General features: G+C 40.8%; 1 protein-coding gene across 1 annotated transcript in view; it reads left to right on the plus strand.

Moving 5' to 3' along the window:
* The window catches only part of LOC123984877 (proton myo-inositol cotransporter-like), a 78,288-nt gene that overhangs the window by 35,409 nt on the left and 21,491 nt on the right, over positions 1-21,388 (plus strand). The window contains exon 4 of the mRNA XM_046072094.1: positions 13,343-13,451. Coding sequence (XP_045928050.1) covers positions 13,343-13,451 — 109 coding nt within the window. The remainder of the gene's footprint in view (positions 1-13,342; positions 13,452-21,388) is intronic.

Here is a 21,388-nt window from a genome sequence, read left to right on the forward strand (position 1 = left end):
TTGTTTTCTTTCATTAACTTCATTTTCCTCTCCTCTCTACAGCCCTTTATTCTCCTTACCTTTCCTCCTCTCTCCTTTCCTTCATTGCCCTTTCCTTTCTTACCTGTTCCCTTCTTCTCCTTCCCTTTTTCCTCTCATTTCATTTCCATTCCTTCCCTTTCATTTTCTCTCCTCTCATTTCCTTTCCTCCCCTCTCACAGAGAAACATATTAAACTGACCCTGTGGGACAACCAGATCAAATTCAGATCACACGTCAAGCCATCCAGCAGTCATTTCTGCACCTTTTTTGAAATGCAGATCACACTTTGCTCCCCTACTGCTTAACAGACTACTTTACTAATGATTCTCAGAAACGCTGATGTCGCCAATCACTCTGCTTTTGTGAGTGTTTGGAATTCTTCGTCTTCTACACAGATTGGTGTGCAGATTGGGCCCCACTGTCTGCATTCAAAATATGAGCCATCTGTTTAGTGATTGGCTCTTGACTTGAGTGGATTGAGAGTGAGCAATCATACCCCCCCTGTAGAACTGACTGTAAGAAAGCATTGTTAGTGTTATCTTCCACCTATCATTTTAGTGATTTTGAATTCAATTTTATTCAGTCGTATTCTGCTGTTTTTACATTGAAGTTCGGCGCTACAGTCGGTAAATAACTCTAAAATAAATAAATAATAATAAGGTGCTGTACAGGATAGCATGAAATTAGAACAAGCATAAGAATTAGATATCCAGAAAGATGCCAGAGATACAAGGTTGGAATAAGAAAAGCAATAATGTAGGGGAGAGCGGGGTGATTTGAGCCTGTGGGGAGGTTGAGCCACCTCTTGTTTCTCGGCAGCCATAGACAAAATTGGTCATGTACCACACATTTTTTGAAGAGTCATCCATTTTACTCACCCTGTGATGGAGAAAGGCCCATGGAATAAGTCACGAGCACATTTAAGATCAGTTTGTTCAAAGTGATTTTTTTATGTTCAAGGAGTCCTGATTCTGAACAATTACAGACAGGTTTGAGAAAATCTTACGCATGTGTTAGTGCTTTAGGAAGTTACAATATGAGGCTATGCTGTTAGCGTGACTTTACCCTTGAGCTGCTGGATGACACAATTTTGATAAAATGGCAGGGATGGGGTATTTGAGCCAAAAGACCTGGGGGAAGTCGTGCAAGCTATTTATCTGTAATTTTACATACTGCCGTTTGAGTTAGCACGGTGAAATGCCATTGATGCCCCCGACCTCCATGTGGCTCAACCCCCATGTGTCTCAACTTACCCCTCATATGGGGCAACTGGAGCCAAGAGTCAACTTTTTTTTTGCAAAGCCATATTTTGAAAACAGTTTATTTTAGATTCAAATTGATTATTCCCTGGGACACACCACATCCTAAAATATAAGTACACATTTTAGTTGGAGACCTTACTGTCATGTCTTCACTTTAAAGACACCTCAAGTAAAAACTAGCTCAACTCACCCTACTTTCTCAAATACATTAATAATACAGCCTAGAGTAGCTGGGGATTGAGCTGCCAACCTTCCAGTTAACGGGGAACCCGCTCTACCTCCTGAGCCACAGCCACCCCCAGCATCCTTGAGATACTGCAAGATACTGCTCCTCTGATGAGCAATTGGCACCTTAGCCTTTGCCATCACTGTATGAATGTGTGAATGGGTTAAAAAGCATATTGAGTGGGTGGAAGACTAGAAAAGCACATTTACCATTGCCAGCTGCAAGTCATGCAACACGTCCTCACACCTAAACGTCAGAATAGGTTGTTTGCCAATGAAGCCCAAAACTACATAGGCATTTATGACCATTGGAGAGTAGCTACTATCCACGGGCATACTGGACCTTTGTCGGAATAATAATAAACATGTGATTAATGTTTTGAAACACTCGCAGTTTGATTAGATTTAGGCACCAAAACTACTTGGTAAGGTTAAGATAAGAATGTTAGTTATGTAAGTTAAGTTACATCACATGATGACTTACGTAACATAACTTGCGTACATAACTTAAAAGAATTCACAGTTGACTTTCGGTTTCACAGGGGGCAACAGTCGCCTGGGTGAAAGCCCTGTGTTTCCATCCACCCCGGCCGCCACCCTATACTAGGGCGGTCCCCAACTAAGGATTTACATAATCGAATCAGAATCGTCAAGTCCTGCCTATAGCCGACTGATAGTCGAATCATGTGTGTTTTTTTGCATGGCGATTGCAAACCGAAGATAAACTGAGGCTTATTGTTGACCATTTTCTCTCTCTCTTTCTCAATTCAATTCAATTCAAATTAGCTTTATTGGCATGAATGTGTAACAACAATATTGCCAAAGCATCATACATACAACATAAGAACAATCAACCCCATACATTTCATTAAACAAGTAATCAAAGCGTGTGTTTGTGTTAAAAAAAAGAAGAAATATTAAAAATTAAAATAAAATAAATAAATAAAACAGTAAGTGTGTGTGTGTGTGTGTGTATGTGTGTGTGTGTGTGTGTGTGTGTGTTAAAAAATAAAAATTTATAAAAAATTTAAAAATAAATAAATAAATGAAACAGTAACGTGTGTGTGTGTGTGTGTGTGTCTCTCTCTCTCTCTCTTTCTCTCTCTCTCTCTCACCTGCCATTCACCGGAGTTGTGCAGAGTTTTTGCCGTGCTGCTGACAACTGCATGCATGTCGTGGTTCCTCGTGGGTCTATTTCAAGTAGCGGCTGTTTAAAAACGATATAATATTCTTTGTGTGGTTCATCAACAGTGATAAATTATCCGAAAGTCCCGCGAGGTGCGGACAACTCAGCACAACACTGGTGAAGCTGTGGCTCCGTCTCTTCAGCAAGTTTTCCTCCTGCCACTACACACATACACGCTACGCTTACACATGCGCACTGACGACCTAGGGTTAGGGTTACAATTTTGGATTTATTCACACACTTTAAAAACATTTATTAGAAGTTTTTTTTAACCTTAAACGTTGAAATGGGTATTGTATTAGGCTGTATATTAACTTTTTGGGAGGAAACTGGTAGTTCTATGTAAAATCAGATGTTGAGCACCCCCATATCGCCTAAATGGCATGATCCTTGTTTCGCTGCGAAGCTTCGACTGTGAGATTGACAGTCGAATCAGGCTCCGCCCATCGAAGCATCGAATCTTCAACTATTTGGGGTCAGCCCTACCCTATACACTGACTTTGTTGCTCTTTAAACTACCTCTCCTGAATTCCTCCTTTGCTCCCGTCATAATAACCATGGTCATTAAAAATCTACAGGTAGAGATAGTGGTGCTAACGAGGATACTGACCACATCGGGCATCGTCCTGAAGGAAGACTCATTGTAAAATGTCACTACATGTGCAGTTTTATTCAAGTCGTATCTGGTTTTATAAAAAAAGCTTTGTTGTAACACACATTTAAATAAAGCACAAAGCAATACATTTATGAATATTTAAGTAGCTTTTATTTTCAGACAGTTCAGATTTGGTTTGTATTTTCCTCTGGGCCCGTCCAGACAGACTTTAAACTGAATTACATGTACACTATTTACTATTACACTACATGGTAGTCATTGAAAACATATGATGGTAAATTATATAATGATCTTCATGCTTAAATCAAAGTAATAATGTGCATTAAAGTAACAAGAGCATAGATATTATTGCTTGATGTTCTTATCCACCATTTCTGGTGATAAGATTGTGTCTAGCAGAGTCCTGGCAGCCAGAGTTCACTCAGTTGCAAGCATACTAAATACTAGGATACTAGAGTGCATGTAAATCAAGTCAATGTAGCTGTAGGCAGACACATTGTAAAGTGTTATCATATTTGGAGTAATAGTGGGGTGATAACTATCAGCAACCCCTGTATGCATACAGAGGCTCCAGAAGATATCCTTGTTCCTGTCCATTTAAAATGCGCAATTTGATATTTTGAGAATTTCTTTCCCTTCTTAGCGTGAATTGAAAATGTACTGATAAGATTAATGTAGCTCAGTGGCTTTAAACAGCATACTTAGACATAAAAAGACCTCCATGAGCTGTACCTTTGTAAAGAAATTGTGCAGTAGAAAAGATGAAGATGAATGAATAATAGCTTTTCAGCTTGAGTTGCTGCCTCCCCAAACATGTGTCAGCAGTCTTAAAACTCCCTCGGATGAGTTTAAGTTGGTCACTATGTCGCCGAATAAGCAGCGAGGAAAAACAACAGTGACAAATAGAGAACAAAAGAGCGCCTTTCTCAGAGCTCTGCTCTGTTCCCCTGTAGGTTTTAAGCAGCTTATTAATAATTGAGTGAGGAGAGTTATGCGATGGCAGATCTATCATGATTCCCTCTCTGCGCCTGTCACAAACCCTGCTTGGATATATGGATAGTGAACCAGCCTTTTTCACGCTCATTAACACAGTATTTTTTGAAGGGGGGACAGGCGCAGTCCAGCTGCATCATTTCACCATTTCTAAATGTGATAATGAACTTCTACAGTCTATGCTTTCAACGCACAAGTTGGCTCAGACTGTAGAAGAATATCCCCGCATGCCAGATAAGACAGAATGTGTGAAAAAAAGTGAAACAGTGTTTGAATGTGTAATTTGTGTGTATATTTAGTTCAAAGGCAGTTTTCTTTTCCCTAATGGTGTTATTAGCTATTATAAAACGCATATCAGTGTGTGCCTAGAAAAATAGTCCAACTCTACTGCGAAATAAAAAGATGTACAGTTGGAAAGTGTGTGTCAGGGCCATCAAGAAGATTTTCTCTCTCTTACACACACACACACACACACACACACACACACACACTGTGCCCCTGGGGAATCTCATTTACAAAATGCATTCCCTAGCCCCAAATCTAAACCATCACAACTACATGCCTAACCTTAACTCAATTGGAACCTGAACACTAAAACCAAGTTTTAACCCTCAAAAAGCAGTCTCTATCCGTAGGGATGTCAATTTTTGCCCCCACGTTGGCACGAGTCCCCATTGGTTAGTGTGCATCTTGGGTAAAGTCCCCAAGGGGATATAAAAGCATGAAACACACACACACTTCTTTCCTATCTACTCATGCCCCTCAGGAATTCTTAGCCACCAGTTTTGGGTCAAACTGGCAAAACAGAAGGGGATTCTTGCATAACAGGTGTTTAAGCATGCAAGGAGTACTGGGCTAGGTGAAGTTTACCCACTGAACTGGCATCTAGAAGGAAATAGCTTCTGTTCGCTACATGAAAAATAGTTCTCCTTGAACTATTTGCTGTGTTCCTTTACATTTAATGACAGAGAGAGTTTGTCTGCACAAGAAAGCTGTCTAACCGCTGAATAATGGAAATCTCAGTTGGATAATGAGTTTAAAAATGAATGTGCCTCTGTGTCATGTCCTCCCCTCAACTCCAGGTAGCACTCTGTGTCTGCTGGTATGATCTGATTCTGGGTTATATAACCACGCGTGATTTTTCAACACAAACCAAGATGGAAAAACTTGCACTGCCCCTCTCTTTCTCTGCCTTTCCTTATATCTTCCTGTAGCCTTTGTCTTCAACCACCAGGCTACAGAAATGGCCAGAGACAACATGACAGACTTTCAGGAAAACGTGAAAGGCATCCACATGCACTATATTGATTGATGCCTTTTATGTGATTAGTTTCAAACTGGAGAGGTGGTGGTTTTGTTGACACTCGCACTGAGGCTCCGAAGCGCTCTTCCTTTGCCATCCACAACATCAGGTGCCATCTTTTTTCACTGATCAGAAAGTGCTCCAGAAGTGTTAGATTGATACAACATCACCTCATCATCTGGGCTTTCATTGGTTTTGAGTCAACTGTGGGAAAAAGAAGGGCACTGGGAAATGCAACAACCCTCTAGAGATTCTGACTGATAGATTGGAGTAAAAACAAAGCAAAAAACAACTAAATTTTAAAGGGTGATTTTTCATCAAATTGATGGAATTGATGATGGTGATGGAAAATTCAATAATAAAGCAAGAAGCGCTTTAGCTTGTATGCATGTGAGCTGCTTGGTCTATAGACATGTTTGTAATAGGGCTCTTTAGTTTTGTGCACGAGATGCTTATTTTAGCCAAAGGCCTTTGAGGTCAAACTGAATCAGCAACTTAAAGGGAATTTCACAAATCAATCAATATCAAAGTTTGTTTACAGGTTTCGGGGAGCACTACTGCTTATGAGAAAAAGTTGAGGGGAGCTGTGTGAATTCTGATAAAGTTATTGGTTGGGTCTGATGACTACAAGTTTGAAAATGATAATCTTTTTTTTTTTTGGTAGCACTGACTACCAAAAATATAAATACCATATATAAAATAATACATAAAAACATGATATCCCTTCACATTAGTGCCTTAAAGACTTCCCACAAGTGGAAGTAGAATCATTCCTGTTAGTTACTAAAGTTACTAAAACAGGCGGAGATCAGCGATGTTAATAGGGGGATTTACCAGAATCCAGAATGACTGGGTCTGGATCAGGGATAACTTTAGCTGTACGGATCTGACATTGTGGAGGAAAATATTAAATAGCAGGTGCTCTGTATTTGAAATGTTGGTGAATACCTGCCTGAATCTAAGAAACAATTCTATTATACTACCATAATGGTGATAATATAAATGAATGCTTAATTTGTGCCATTGTTGTCTATTTATCCTTGTCAGTCACTGCATTTGTGTGTAAGACTGTTCATCCTTTCCTCCATCCATCCATCCATCCGTCGGGTGCTCAGCTCCTGGCAACCACGCTGGCCCCTCTGTGCCCTTAGATAAACACAGCTGCTCCCCAGCATCTGCAGACAAGACTCGTGGCCACTGACAAGATTTGATCAACTCCACTTAAAATGCTGTTCCTCCCCTGTAGCCACAGGCCCAGAGTGACTCTCAATTACCCAGGAAAGAACCAGTCTAGATCTTTACTGTCCTAAAAAAACAAGCAGCTTTACTTTGAGATTTTGAATCTCTAGGATATGTTTCCACAGTAGCGTCTGTAATGTAATTACTATCACACATAGCTTCTTCATAATATGATCAAAACAACAGGCCACACATGTCCATAAGCTTCACATGTAGGCTCCAGGCAACTTTCTTACCTCAAGCTGACGCAAGAATTGCCGTCCTTAAGAATACCTGACATCATCTTCTTTTTCTGAATTGATTCTTCCTTTCAACATACCTGTTGCCTCCAATTGATGTCAGGGTGGTCCATGGATTCTATGGGCTGCCGAAGAATCAAAGAGTACAGAAATGAAGGTTTCCTTAAGTGCTTGAGTACACTCAAAAAAACCACGGATAAAACACCAAGGCTCCTTATCTCTGACAATCTCAGACTACTGATGAGAAGCTCGAGGACAGCAGTATATGGTGCTTTAACCTCACTTTTAAAATTATTTAAGTGGCCAGTTTGAGCATGGATATGTTCTGCTAAAAGTTTAATTACCACAGTGTGCCTCTAATGATATTCCTTATGAACTGTCCAAACAGGGCTATAAAGAAGCACATGTTCATTATTTTTATGTAAACAACCTTATAAGCACAAAAACAAAAACGGAGAAGAGGGAATCAGCATGGTTAATACATTTTATAGTGCAGGGAAATACACAACACGTCGGTGTTGAGCTCGCTTTAATTGGCTGTTGCTGGTTTCTGAGTTTTCCCGATTTCAAATGATATTTACATTTACATGATCATAAATGTTATGATTGAAAGTCCTCTCTGATTAGAGGTTCCTGGATTTCGAAATCAGGGAACCTCCGATCCAGTCGGTGACCTTAAGATTATGTATGTAAACCCCTCACACTGCAGGATCTTTGGGCCAATAATCTGTCCTGACCAGCATTGGATCGGGAACACCCCCGTGATAGTCAGAAGGGGCGAATCAGTCTGTCCCCTAGCTGTAGTTTCATATTTAGCATACAGAATTATTTTCTAACTCTCAGCAGGAAAGAGTATAAGTTAAGTATTTCCCAAAATGTCAAACTGTACCTTAAACACAACTTTATTTTGGCATAAAAGCTTTGCGTAGTGTAGCTTTAAGGAGATTGAGCTTGATTACATAGTGGCTATTGAATTGTAACATTAACATTTTGGATACAGACATTTTTAGGGGAATTTAGTGAAACACCAAATAGGCTGCACTGCACAGTGGTTCCATAAACTGCCATTACTGTGATAGACCTCATTTCTAAAGAAGAGTAGAGTACGAGGTGTTATGAGGGAGCAGAGGGGAGGTGAGAAAGGAGAGGGGAAGTATGAGGAAGAAATAATTAGAGGGGAGATGGGATTTGAGGTAGGATGCCTGCAGATTGCTTGTTCAGGCTTTAGTCCATGATTGCAGCCCTCTCGGATATGTAAGTGAAGCCTGCTTTGAGCCACTTACTTCCCAAGGAAACAGTGATTGGATGGATAGAAAGAGCTATTCTTTTATAGACTACCTTCTGTCTTTCTAATTCCTCCTGTGCTTCCATCAACCACCTCATTGTTTCCTTGATTGACTATTGTTCAACACCAGCTTTTCCCCCCTTGATACTTTTGACCGTGTATTGACCCATGGATAGGAATACATTTCACTGATTTGCGGGACTGTGAGGATTTACAAGTCAATATGGGAATCAGAAATCCTAAGTCCTGTGGATGGATGCCTGCCAATGTTCCTGGAAAGCGAGCTTCCATCTGATTCTTTGTCCTTGCTTTCCTCCTTTCCCTCCCTGCTGTATACTTCATTAAGCCGACAGCGGAACGTGTTTGAAGCGCTTAACAGGTACTGTGATTGGCCATTGAGGTTGTTGTGCGGGTTGTGTTTCCTGAAAAACAGGTAGCCGAGGAAAAGCAAAAGGGTCCATCTGCAGCACCCCAGACCTCCCTCCTCAGGCCCCTCTGACTAGCTATAGCATAACTAAATGACCATGGACACACTAACTTGCAAGATATCTAACAAATGAGAAAGCTGACTGTATGAGGTTTTAGTTATATAGTTAGTTGCTCACACACAGTTGATCACATGTCGTAAGTTTATTAGAACAGCATTTGTTGGAGAGCTACACGCTGGCGGCTAATGAGCTAACACAGGCGGTAAGCAGTAAACTGCAAGCTAAGGTTAGCTAACTAACATCTATGGACAATTACTGAAGGAAGCTAAAAGGCTAGAAAGGCAGTACTGCACCTGCCTGAAAAGTTGGAACAAATGTACATAACAGAACAAGGGGCCTCTGGAGGGAGTACTGCAGTTGGACCCTTCTGGAGATTCCTTAAGTTAAAAAATCAAAGAGGAGAGGAATAGGAAGAGGGACCTCATTCTCATTAAAAACACATCCCAGGCTTTCCCTGCCCATTGTACAAACAAAGAATGAGGCTATTACTATTTGCTAGATTGAATGCTGATAAGATGTGAAATCAAAGGGGATCTGTGCAGGTAGCATTGGCGGAAGAATGATCACAGAGCTCATGTGGGTAGAAAAGAGAGTCATGCATTTGTAGTGAGCTGTGTGGTGTGTGTGTGTGTGTGTGTGTGTGTGTGTGCGTGTGTGTGTGTGTGTGTGTTGTCCTGTCTACATCTGGAATGTATGTGTTATAATCCCATTCAGTACTCATTTCACATAAGTCACATAATTTCTGACTTGAACTTATTATGCATCCGGCCGTGTTCTACACCTGAACGCATCATGCTTTGCATTCACATGGTCAAAGGACAAAATTGTGGTGATGGTGGTATTGTAGCATAGACTGAATGACTGACAGAAAGTTCAATGTGGAATACTCGCACCAAAGTACTGCAGTGGTGGGAGACTTAATCACTGTGTTTGTGGCTTACTAGTAGCTCGCTGACTTGTTTTGTAGCCTTTTTTTTCAATATCTCATCCGATTAAATTACAGCTGGGTGGTGTCCATCTAAGGAAATGAAGCTGTGTGTTTTGTGGGCTTTGTGTGTGTTGTGTGTGTGTGTGTGTGTATGTGTGTGTTTATGCATGTACATTAGACTATCATTAGAACACACATGAGTGAGTATGAATGGGTCTATTTGCATATTAAATTGTATTTTTGTAGAATAGCTGTATTGTTGACCCAGAAGCGAGCAGAGAGGGAAAAAGCTTGTTTGCCCGTATGCCTGTGTGCGATTGGTCAATTAAATTTAGCTCTTCTTCAGGCGGCCATCAGGTCTCCACTCTGTTGATAGTTGGCTTCAGCCCATGAATCCTGATTTCCCTGTTGTCTAATCAGATAACAGTCTTCTGGTCTGGTCACACTCCACCAGGTTAGCGCCATGGAAATGGCTCAACCCATAAACACATCACTTCCTCTTCACTGTCTGAGGTTAGGGCTCAGGCTTCACATTAAATTGAAAACTGAAACATACAGTGGCTTATTTAGGACCCACTTCTGACAAAAAACAAACAATACAAAAGTATGTTTAATTTTTAAAATATTAACTGTATTTTATATTTTTCAAAAACATTTCAAAGCCAAAGCAGGCTAATGGATACATTCTCCTTAACTGAATGCAAACTTATTAGTATGCAAAAGAAAGATTAAAAAAGAATGGACAAAATCTGTGTAGAAAATATTCAGATGTTTAATCCCCAGTATAGGTCAATCTCCAAAAATTCATGATGCTAAATTTCCCAGAATGCACTTGGATTGTGTCTTTCATATGACTCCCCCTGCCTGATAAATGTCCATACTTTTCAAACTCTTGTTCCAAGTCCTTAACCCAGAATTTTGTTAAAAATTTCAATCTGACATTTAAAACAAAAAATCTCCCTTCAGAGCCACAGAAGACATTATGTAAAGGCTATATCCTATCCTATGGACAGTGTTGAACTTTGACAGGCTACTGACAAACAATACTCTTTCCTTGGAGAACCTCAGGACAGTAAAACAGTTGGCAAAATAAACTGCAGCAGAAGCCAGGAGCTCAATGAGACTTATATATATACTTATAATTAAGTTTTGATAAAGGGTTAAAATGTTAAATCTTATATATGTGTTTGTTTCTAACGAAGCATCAAATCTTCGACTATTTCGGGTCACCCCAACCTATAAACAGAGCCATAATTATTTAATTATTGCTACAACTGCACAAATGTTTGGAGTGGGTGGGTAGGTGGGGGGTCAGTAATTTAGACACAATGCTGGATGAGGAAACAGAATATATGGCAATGAAGCTGCGTCCATGTTGCTGGTAAAGCTAAATCTCTATTACAAAAACCCTGATGGCCCTAGATAATGACTTTCTACAACATAAGTTGAGGCTAATTGCAAGATTTTATGAAAATTATATTTCATATCATATATTTCAAGTTGCGTATTCCACTGCTTCAGTCTGTGGTGAACATTGCCTTTCATCATTTTTAAGAGGCCTCTGCAGTGAAAATGTGGACAAATAGGTGAAAGTTAAAAAAGCGTCTTTCAGCATTGCAGAACTGAAAGAAATCAAAGATGATCATGTTCCCCTAAGAGGTCTGACAGGCGGCCATCGAAAGGAAGGCTTAACTGTGTTTGTGTGTCAGCGGGGGCCTACTTTACACAGTCTGGTCTGCTTGTCAAACAGCGAAAGGAGATGTTCACTGGTCCAGAGTCCTCCCACACACAGCTGCTCCCAAATAATTTGCCTGTGTGTCATTTTTTATGTGCATCCTTGTTTATGATGTGTTTGTATGTGCTTGTGTTTGCACAGTCACTTGTGTATCCTGGCACACGGTCGAAAGCTTTACCTTACCTTACCGCTACCGTGTGTGTGTGTGTCTGTTTGTGTGTGAGTGAGTGTGTTCAGGCTTGTTTGTCTAGTCTCTCTTCACCGTGTGTGTCCAGCCACTCTCTCGTCTTATTAGGACTTCTCCTTCCAAAGGGATCACTTGCCTATGTGTGTTGCTGAGCCGAGTGGGACCAGTGAGGCCACAAGCTGGCGTCAAATATTTGTTTCATCCCAAACTGAGATTTCCACCACCTGAAAGGGGAAAAGGTAGCTGCTCTGCTGTGTTGATCCTCAGGGGAGAAATTTCTTTTTACACTTTTTCGCCACTGTAGGGAGGTCAAAGGTCAAAGGTCAACGTAATAGAGTAGCATCACTGGAGCTAACAAAGCCTCTAAATCTTTCAGTAGGGCAGATGGTTACTGTCACAGAGGCTTGATGATGCATCAATGATTAAATTAAACGGGCCCTGTGGACCAAGGACGGGTTCAACATTTTGGGAAATATGCTTATTTACTTACTCGTTGAGTTATATGAGAAGATTAAAACCACTCTCATGCCTGTACGCTAAATATTAAAGGTTTACTGTGTAATTCGTGGCCACATACTCAAAACAAATACAGCACATCATTTCACCTCCTCCCCCTCTGTCTCAGCCAGCAGCTAAGTTTACAAGATTTTGCCAAATTTTAAGATGCGTGGCAAACAGAGCCAAACAGACTACACACAGACAACATTCATATTGGCTTGTTTCTAACAATTTGCTATTAGCCGAGCTAGCGAGCTGTACTTGTGTAAAACTCAGAGGTGGTGGATGAGAGACTGCGGACACAGCAGATTAAAATATCGCTTTCTAAATGTTTATGCTTCTTAATCACATCAAGTTTTTATTGCACTCACCATCTCCACCGCAGTCAGCTCACTAATACTACATTCCTAAATAATTTTGTGGCAGGAGACAAGTAGAGGTAGCAGAGGAACAAGAGGTTGAGGTGTGCCAGGGAGAGCAGCCAGCTAGTGCAGCAGCATCAGAGCTCTACTTCTTTGTCATTCAAATGTCATTTATGGCTGGGAGCTGGATACCGGCAATATGCTGGGCTGCCAATAATTCTGGCCATATCTTACACATTGCCCCTTTAAGGTACCACCAGCATCTGGTTTGCTTAGCTTAGCTTAGCACAAACATTGGAAACAGAAGGGATACAGCTAGCCTGGCTCTCTCCGAAGGTAACAAAATCCAGCTTCCCGCATATTTTTTTTTTTTTTATCTACACAAAAACCAACAAGCTGTGATTTTCTAACACATATTTCCTCACACATCTTTCACTCTCTGACTTTTATGAAAATTCCAAAATCTGAAACTAAACCAAAACTAAACCACCAACTGTGACCAGCCGAAGCAATTTAAATCATAAAAGAAATTTGATAGTCATAAATGGCAAATCAAGAGTACCCTTTGGCCTACAGTTGGGCTTCATTTTGGAAACTTTGTTGCAACACCAATTCTTGTTGTCAGCCTTACGTTTGTAGCATCAGGGATCTTGTTCCTCTCATGGTGGGTAGTTTATTTTGGAATGAAACTCTTTTTAACGCCCCATGTAATTTTTGCTGTGAAGTCATGCTGAGTTTGAAATTAATTTCTGCTGTGCCTTTGCTTGTGTCTCCAGATGGCCCGGTGATCTGGCGGATGCTGACCTACCCCCCAACTCGGCGAGCCCTCCTGGTGGGCTGCGGTCTTCAGATGTTCCAGCAGCTTTCAGGAATCAACACGGTCATGTGAGTGAATCCATCCGCCGTAATTTTACCTCAGGAGCTCAGGAGTCTGAAGTAATGGGTATACATACTAAAACAGTATTGTAAGGCTGTCACTCAGTTACACACTTTCATCTTGACATGACTACTGGATGGTTTAAGAAACAACAAATTATTTTTCCCACAGATTTTCCATATTTGCACAATGAAATACATCAATAATTGGCATAGTTTAAAAAATGTTGTTTCTGAAGAAAACAAGGAGCTATAACATAAAAAGGGCTTTGTCCATTCTCAGAGCTTTTTATCTTGAAACTTAACTACCAATGTTCACCATCCTTTCTTTGAGAGAAAACCTTTGGGTTTTGTTTCTTTGTTTTTCACTTTATTGCTGTAATTATTTTAGACCTGCCTCTTGCGTCCGCTGGGGATACACGAATGATCTGCCATACTCGATGCCCTAGTTAGCTAACACTGCGTGTCAGTCACATGAAGTCAATATCTTTGTCCCTCTGGTGTCTGACGTGAGCTCACAAATGAACGACTGAGATTCTGAACACATTTTAGTATAATGTAACGTGTTTAAATGTATATTAATGCATTTGCCTAATAACTTAACATGTGGAATTACAAAATATGTAGTTGTGCCACATTATTGTTCCCTTGGATAAAACTGTAGAGTCTGTCCTGCTACAACATCGCAGCTGAAAAGATCTATTGTGTTTTTTTATCTCTTTGGCCCTAAGGGTTAATCAGAACAACTACATGACTACTACTACATGACACCGAATCTGTGTGTCACCAGCCATCCCTTTCAACACAAGAGAGATCCAGACAGCTGTATTTGGTTTAGTAGCACAGTATTAAATTTTAAAATAATGTATTTCATAACACATCATACACCGGGGACCAGTAGCCTCATTGCATAACTGCCCACTTTCCTGTGAAGGGACGGACCACCTTTTCCTCTTTTATTCTTTTTATGTCTCAATCTGAGGAGATTGTGTCATCTGTCTCTGTCTCACCTCCCCTTTGAGATGAACTATATCACAGGCTCTGTAAACAATCTGTGGATATGTGCTGTTGCTTAGCAACCGTTGGAGGTGGGAGCAATAGGATAAATGCACACTAGTATGGATTTGTATATGTGTGTGCGTGTGTCTGCATGCATACGTGATGGTATAAGCAAAATGTGACACTATGGGCTTTGGTATGTCCGCTCTATGTATATCTGCGGGATATGAATGTGTGTGACTGAAGGTATGGCCATTTGCATATTGGTGCCTGTATTTTGAAATTTAAATGGACAGAAAGATGAGGAGAGAGGGCGACAATGAAGAGAAATTCAACTGTGGTTAACAGAGGTGACACACTGGACCTGTCACACATCTCTTTAAATACCTGTTTCTGTCTGTCTCACTGAATGTCTATTGTATTGACTGCCTGCCTCTCTTAGTGTATATTCATCTTCATCTCCTGTTGCTAACAGTCTGAACAGCAGACAGAGGGAACAAACTAAATCTGTCACAGCTCTGTCCTTATCCGCCTTTCTGTCTCTCCAACGAGATCTGCCTGCTAGTTTTTCTGTGTCAGCAGTGACCCATTTACACCGAGCATTAATACATATCTGATAAAGATGGTGTCTAGATTGTGTTATGTTTACACCTGGCATTAAAATGTGTCTCCTGTCTACAAATTGAAATCTGATTGCCCTTTCATTTGCAAAAACACTGTGATGCAAAAATGTCATTTCCACAAACACCTTTTAAACAAAATATCATCACGATCATTGTTGTAATGTGGAATGCCAGAATCTGGATCAGAATGCAGGCAGCCAAGACTGGGCAGGCTTTACTTCTAGCTAAGCTGATAGTCCGTACAGGCTCTAAGTAGCAGCCAGACTGGCCATAAAACCCAAGACAAGGAACAGCAAGAGCACCGGCCCAACAGGTCATTCCTATCTTTCCTGGGTGCTATGTTCCCAAGTTGTAGGGTTAGTGTTAAGACCCTGGAAACATAGGTAGGCTGCCAGGACAACGAGGTCCAGCTGTGGAGGCAGGCAGCGGTCAGAGCTGATGAAAGGAGTTTTATACTACCAATACTAATTATAAGCAGGTTTTGAGTCACTGGAAAAATACGAAAAGTAGAAGAAGATGATATACTTTAATAATCCCACAAGGTCTGAAAAACATACGCATGCACAAACAGGACCTATACCAACAACACATAGAGAGATGTCACAACGAGGGGGCTGCCATTTGGTGCGGCACCCCGAGCGGTTGGGGGTTCAGGACCACCTTTGGCGGTGCCAAGGAGGTGAACTAGCACCTCTCCAGCTACCTGTCCACACTCCATATCTGTGGTCCAAGCTGGACTTGAACCGGCAACCCTCCAGTTTCCAATCCTTAAAGACTGAGCTACTGCTGCCCCCAAAATGGAGGGGGAAGTGGAAATTTGTTCTCTGCATTTAACCCATCCTAATTAGGAGCAGTGGGCTGCCTTCGTAAAGCACCCAGGGAGCAGTTGGGATTCAGGGCCTTGCTCAGCAGCACCTTTGGCAATGGTTCGTGCTGGATTCAGTCTGTCGACCCACAGATGCCCAAGCCGAGTCCCAACAGACTGAGCTAATGTTGCCCCACTGAACAAATGTCTGAAGGGAGGAAGCGATGTGCACCGTAACATAGCTCAACAGTTTCACATTCCCCCCTGCTGGAGCCCTCTAAAAACTGCAACACTCTGGTTCACACCTACTGCTGCTGGTGTTGGAATGACATTTTGCCCGTAAAAAATACGAAATAAGAAAACACAAAAGTACTGTACTGTAACTGCTGAAACTAACAATAACAACTTTAACCAAAAACTGTGATTTACCATTAAAATATGAGAATGACAAAAATACTAAATATGAACCCATTCAATGTCACTCAACTGCTGTTACTCAACTGCTTTCTCTGACTTAGTGGTAGGTTAATACACATTACTTTTTGCTGTGACTTTGTTCTCTCCTCAAACTGAGATGCAGAAGGATTGCTTGCTGTCTTCTCCTCCTTTCCTGTCGGCGATGTTGTAGGCTAATGTTCGCAAAATGAGAACGTTTAATTGCGAATTTGAACTATCCTTCAGTATAGTTGGTGCTGCATGTAGTAATGCCATAATAATAACAATAGAGTGGCAAATGTGCATTCATTTTTTATTCATTCATTCTTGTCAAAGTTACCCCCTGAACTGTTTAATAAACCAATCAATGTCAAGTATAGGGAGACGCAGCCCACATAGATGATGACGACAGGACGCAAGCATGTCACGTAAAGTTCTTTAGTGCAGTCGCAGAATTGCAGTGTGAAACCAAACCGAATGTATCAAAACTTGAACTTTAGTTTGGACCTTGGTGTGGATTTTCAGGTGTGAAAGCCCCCTTAGACACAGCCGTTGAGAGTGCCTGGTCAACAGGTGAGAGATACTTTCTACATTGCAATTTCTTTCACCGATCCCGGGGTGTCTGTATCTGCCTGTTTTTCCCAATCTTTTTTGTCACTCATCATGTGTGCTTCTTACCTCTGTATACTTTACCCGACTGTCTATTTACCACCTGCGTTTTTGTTCCCATGTGAAGCTGCCAGGCAAGCCCTGTTAGTTGGTGAGATATAAAGGAGGTCAGGGGAGCCAGTAAATTAGCTGGGCTTAGAGACAAGCTCCACTCTCCCTGTCCCCAGCTGCTTTTGCTGATTAAACCACTGGGCTGGCACAGAGAAAGAAGGAAAAGGGCAGTGAGAGATGCTGGTAGACTGGCTAAAAATGCAACTAAACTACAAAAGCATTTATTTATTGTCTCTCACTCTGCTCTAACAGTCCGCTCTCTCAAGTTGGGAGCTCGACAGCAGTGGATTGATGGAGTTCACAGTTTTTTTTTCTCTCTTCATGAAATATGTTCACAGAAAGGGTACATTTGAGTTCATATTAGCACATTGTCTTTAGCACATTGTCCCACTTCGAATCCTTCCTTCAGTAAGCCTAGTCTCCTACAAGGAAGTTTATAAGGAGGGAAATAAGGACAACGGATCAACTGAAGTTTAATCAAACAGACAGCTCAACCAATAAAACAACCCATTTGATAAAGTTAGCTAATGAATTTCCCACATACCTGCTCTTTCAGATCTGCCTCTGAGAAATGCTTGTATATCTAAATCTGTCAAATAGACTCACCGGTAATTGAGAGGACTCCTGATATGTCGCTGTGATCTCACAGGAATTTGTTCAGTCCAACATTATTTAATCAAAACAGCAGTGAACACAGCCAGATTCAGCTCAGTGTGCCTCTTTGTACAGTACTGAGCCATTGATGTATTATGAGAACTGGAGACGGTGTTCCAAGATGATCTACTCTATTGTTATTGAAGCATAATATAAAATTTAATACAAGTATAGCCTAATTGATTGAAAAGGTTTTTTGCAACAAAATCATCAAAAGAATTTGGCCTGGTTCAAACGTTCAGCACCTTTTTGTTCTTGATTCTTCCCTGTTCGTAGGTCTGACATGTTTTTAATTGGGTGGCTCAGGTGCACAGACAGAGAGGGGGGGTGCAGAGAGGCTGGCGGACAGAAAGAGAAAATTGTGACAGAGAGGCTGTAAAGCAGAGCAGGGATGCGATGGAGCCAGGCCACTTTCATGGGAGTGATGTCCAGTGGTCACTCATCAAACAGAATCCTACTGAGATCCTTTCATTCGTTTTACTCACACTCAACATGACTAACATCTAGCTCATGAGAACCACAGTGTTCTGCCAAATAACAAATGTCAACAGCTGAAGCTGATCAACTACTAATACCAAGTATTAACAGCAAACTCACTCACTCAAAGATGCAGGTTGGATGATCAGTGCTTGTACAGCTGCATACTTGCTTGCTAATTACACTTGGTGCAGGTCCACATCGCATACTTGGATGCAAGTGAGTTTCCTCATCGGTGGCGGAGTGCTGTCAAATCACATGCATTTATGCAGACAAGTTCAGATGAACTTCATCCAAACTCTTGGTTCAGCAGTGATATTCCAGTACCACACACAATCACTGAACCCATCAACATTCAGCACTCATGTGGGACTGGGTGGGTATTATTTTACCCTAACTAATATTATGTTTATTTATGACAAATAATTAGCAGACATGTGGGTAAAATTACTTACTTTATATTAGTTACATGTATACTAAGGACATGCAGCCACAGACAAACCCAAATGCATATAAGAAGGTTTTCCATCCAGTCAATAGTGTTATGCACAAGCAACTCCTGCAGCCAATCAAAACATTCTTGATGAAATAGTGTGTCGCTTTTATCAGACTGTAATATTTAAAGGTATTGTTTATACAGAGCAGTAGAATACAAATGACAATACCCAACAATTATTTTTATAAATTACATTAAGATTACACTACATTAGAGCGGATGTAACGATTGGTACATTTTTATGTAAAGTGGCAGAAAAAAGCAGTGTATATTTAGTAGTACTAGTAAATACTGAGATGGTGCAGTTTGCATGACCAGAGCATCATTATGGTCTCTTGACCAACTCTGTAGCATTCTTTGGTAGAGGACTGATGATTTTCTTCTTGTCAACCAGCAGCGGTTGACCAGTTTGATCTATTTTTTTGACCATCAAGAATGACCAGCAAAGACTGGATAACACTACTGGATTTTGTAGGGAACCAAAGGAAAGAATAGGCTAATTTAACCAGCCATGCACTAGGCTAAACATTTTCCAAGACTACAAACCATGCTCTTTGAAGCGGTGCTTAGGGACTGTGATGGTTGAAAATACTGAAATGCTCACAATGACAATGTTAAACATGGTGATTAACAGGTATAATTTCTACCATGTTCACCATCTTAATTTAACATATTAGCATGCTAACATTTGCTAATTAGTGGTGAACATTTGGATGTGTGGACCAAATTTCATGGCATTCAGTTGAGAATATCTATTGAGGCCCTAGCAAGGCTAAAAAAGGTTGCTAGCTGACCACCTACCTAGCCTGTTATGTTAACAGTCAGATTGGCTAAGGGGCTTTTTGTCTGCAGCACATCAAATGATTTTTTGTGACCAAAGGAATGGTCTGTACTGAAAACTGTGGAATAATATGCTGCATGACAGGTATGCGAGGACATGCCCATGGTCACACTTCTAACTCTATTTTTTGCAGCATGTTGATTTGAACTCATATGTCAGAGACACTCTCTCTGGACCATAGCTCTGGACTCCCTGGTTGTTATATCATGCAAACACACACACACACACACACACACACTCACATGCTCACAAACTCATACACACTTGTCAGAGAAGCCTGTGTGATGAGATATGTGTCAATAATACATCTCTCAAGAACCAAAGAAGTGTCAGGTGATGTATGGTCTACTTGTCTTTCTGCTCCCATGATTTTGTGTCCCTGAATGGCTCCTTGCCGGACTGTCTGCCAACATATGAAGGAATGAATATAGTATATAGATTAAAAATGTGATAAAGCAGTGGGTAAAATTAGATATTATTCCTCACCATTAGTCACTTATTATTGGATTATTTTGATTAAATTAGCCACATAATCTAGCATGAAAAGGTCACCGTGGGCTGGTGGGGACTTCTGTGTGTATGTGTTTGGTGCGGGTCAGTGCACTGCATTGACAAAGCAGTGGGGGAAAGTAGATGGAGATACATTGAGCAAGAGACAGAAAAGGAAGGAAGAGAGGGCGGATAGAAAGATGACATTGATGGTGATAAGGTGGCAGAAGGTATGGAGGGCTATCAAGGTGAATGACAAGTAGAGGGAGGGGAAAATAGATCTTGAAAAAGGGACAAGAAATATTGAGTACAGGAGCGGTGGAAGAAAACCCCTCTTCTTTCTTTTTCTTTTTTTTTTTACTGTTCCTTTGGAACATGTTGTAACAAGCAGTTTAAAAAAGATTTGTGTAGAATTAATATATAGACAATACATATATTATGCATACACTCACACTACAAACTATCCAGTAGTACTTCCAAGAAACCAGGAATTAGGTGAAAAGTCCAGGTGTGACAAAAACATCTGTGGATTGTTGACACATTCACCATGTTTCCCTCGCCAGGCGCTAGAGGAAGTCAGGGTGTGTGCTGGTCAAGATGGAGCAGTTATTGATCCAAAACAAAATGACCAAAAAACATGACATTGCAAAAGAAATCAACAATGAATGACAGAAGACCAAAATTGAAGAAAATTACAATTCCTGCATCGACATTGCATACAAAACCCTAAAAAGTAAAGTAGTCATTTTTTAATGTAGGCTAATTATAGACCAGGGCCAGTCACTGGTGGGTAAATTCTTTGAGTAGTTAGCTTTATACCAAGCTACCGTTGTTTGCAAACGTTATTTTAGGATACTGACTTGCGTCTTGCTTTCCAACCCAGGTACAGTAGCTAATCGTTTTCTTTGCCTGTGTTTAGTTTACTTAGCCCTCTGCATTGTCCTGGGCAAGTTATTCAAATTGTCAATCTGGTTGAAGTATCTTTTCTGCAAGCCTGTCGTACGCTAATGCCTGGACGCTAGTTGGCTAACGTTGTATGCTACCCTGGAACAGGCTTAATGCCTGGGACCACAGACTCTTTATGCCTGGAACATGTGCTATATTATTAATTTGGTTCTATTATTTCACAAAGGACCAACAAGAGAATGAAAAAGAATCTTCAGATGCCCTGAGAAAAGAAACACTGTGATGATTACATTTTTATATGGTATATATATATGGTGGACTGTGTGTTGCTGTCAGTGGGCAGTTAGATGTTTTGTTCTACTTGGGACCAGTTGGCCCTCACAGATGGTCCCACAGACAAATGTCATGTTGGAAATGTCACTAGACGCCAGTTTTACATGGTCACTGCTGACAAGCCTTCAAGGAGCCAGCAGGGCTGACTCTGGTGTGTGTGTGTGTGTG

The sequence above is a fragment of the Micropterus dolomieu genome, linkage group LG16, assembly GCF_021292245.1.
Source record: "Micropterus dolomieu isolate WLL.071019.BEF.003 ecotype Adirondacks linkage group LG16, ASM2129224v1, whole genome shotgun sequence".
Taxonomy (NCBI): domain Eukaryota; kingdom Metazoa; phylum Chordata; class Actinopteri; order Centrarchiformes; family Centrarchidae; genus Micropterus; species Micropterus dolomieu.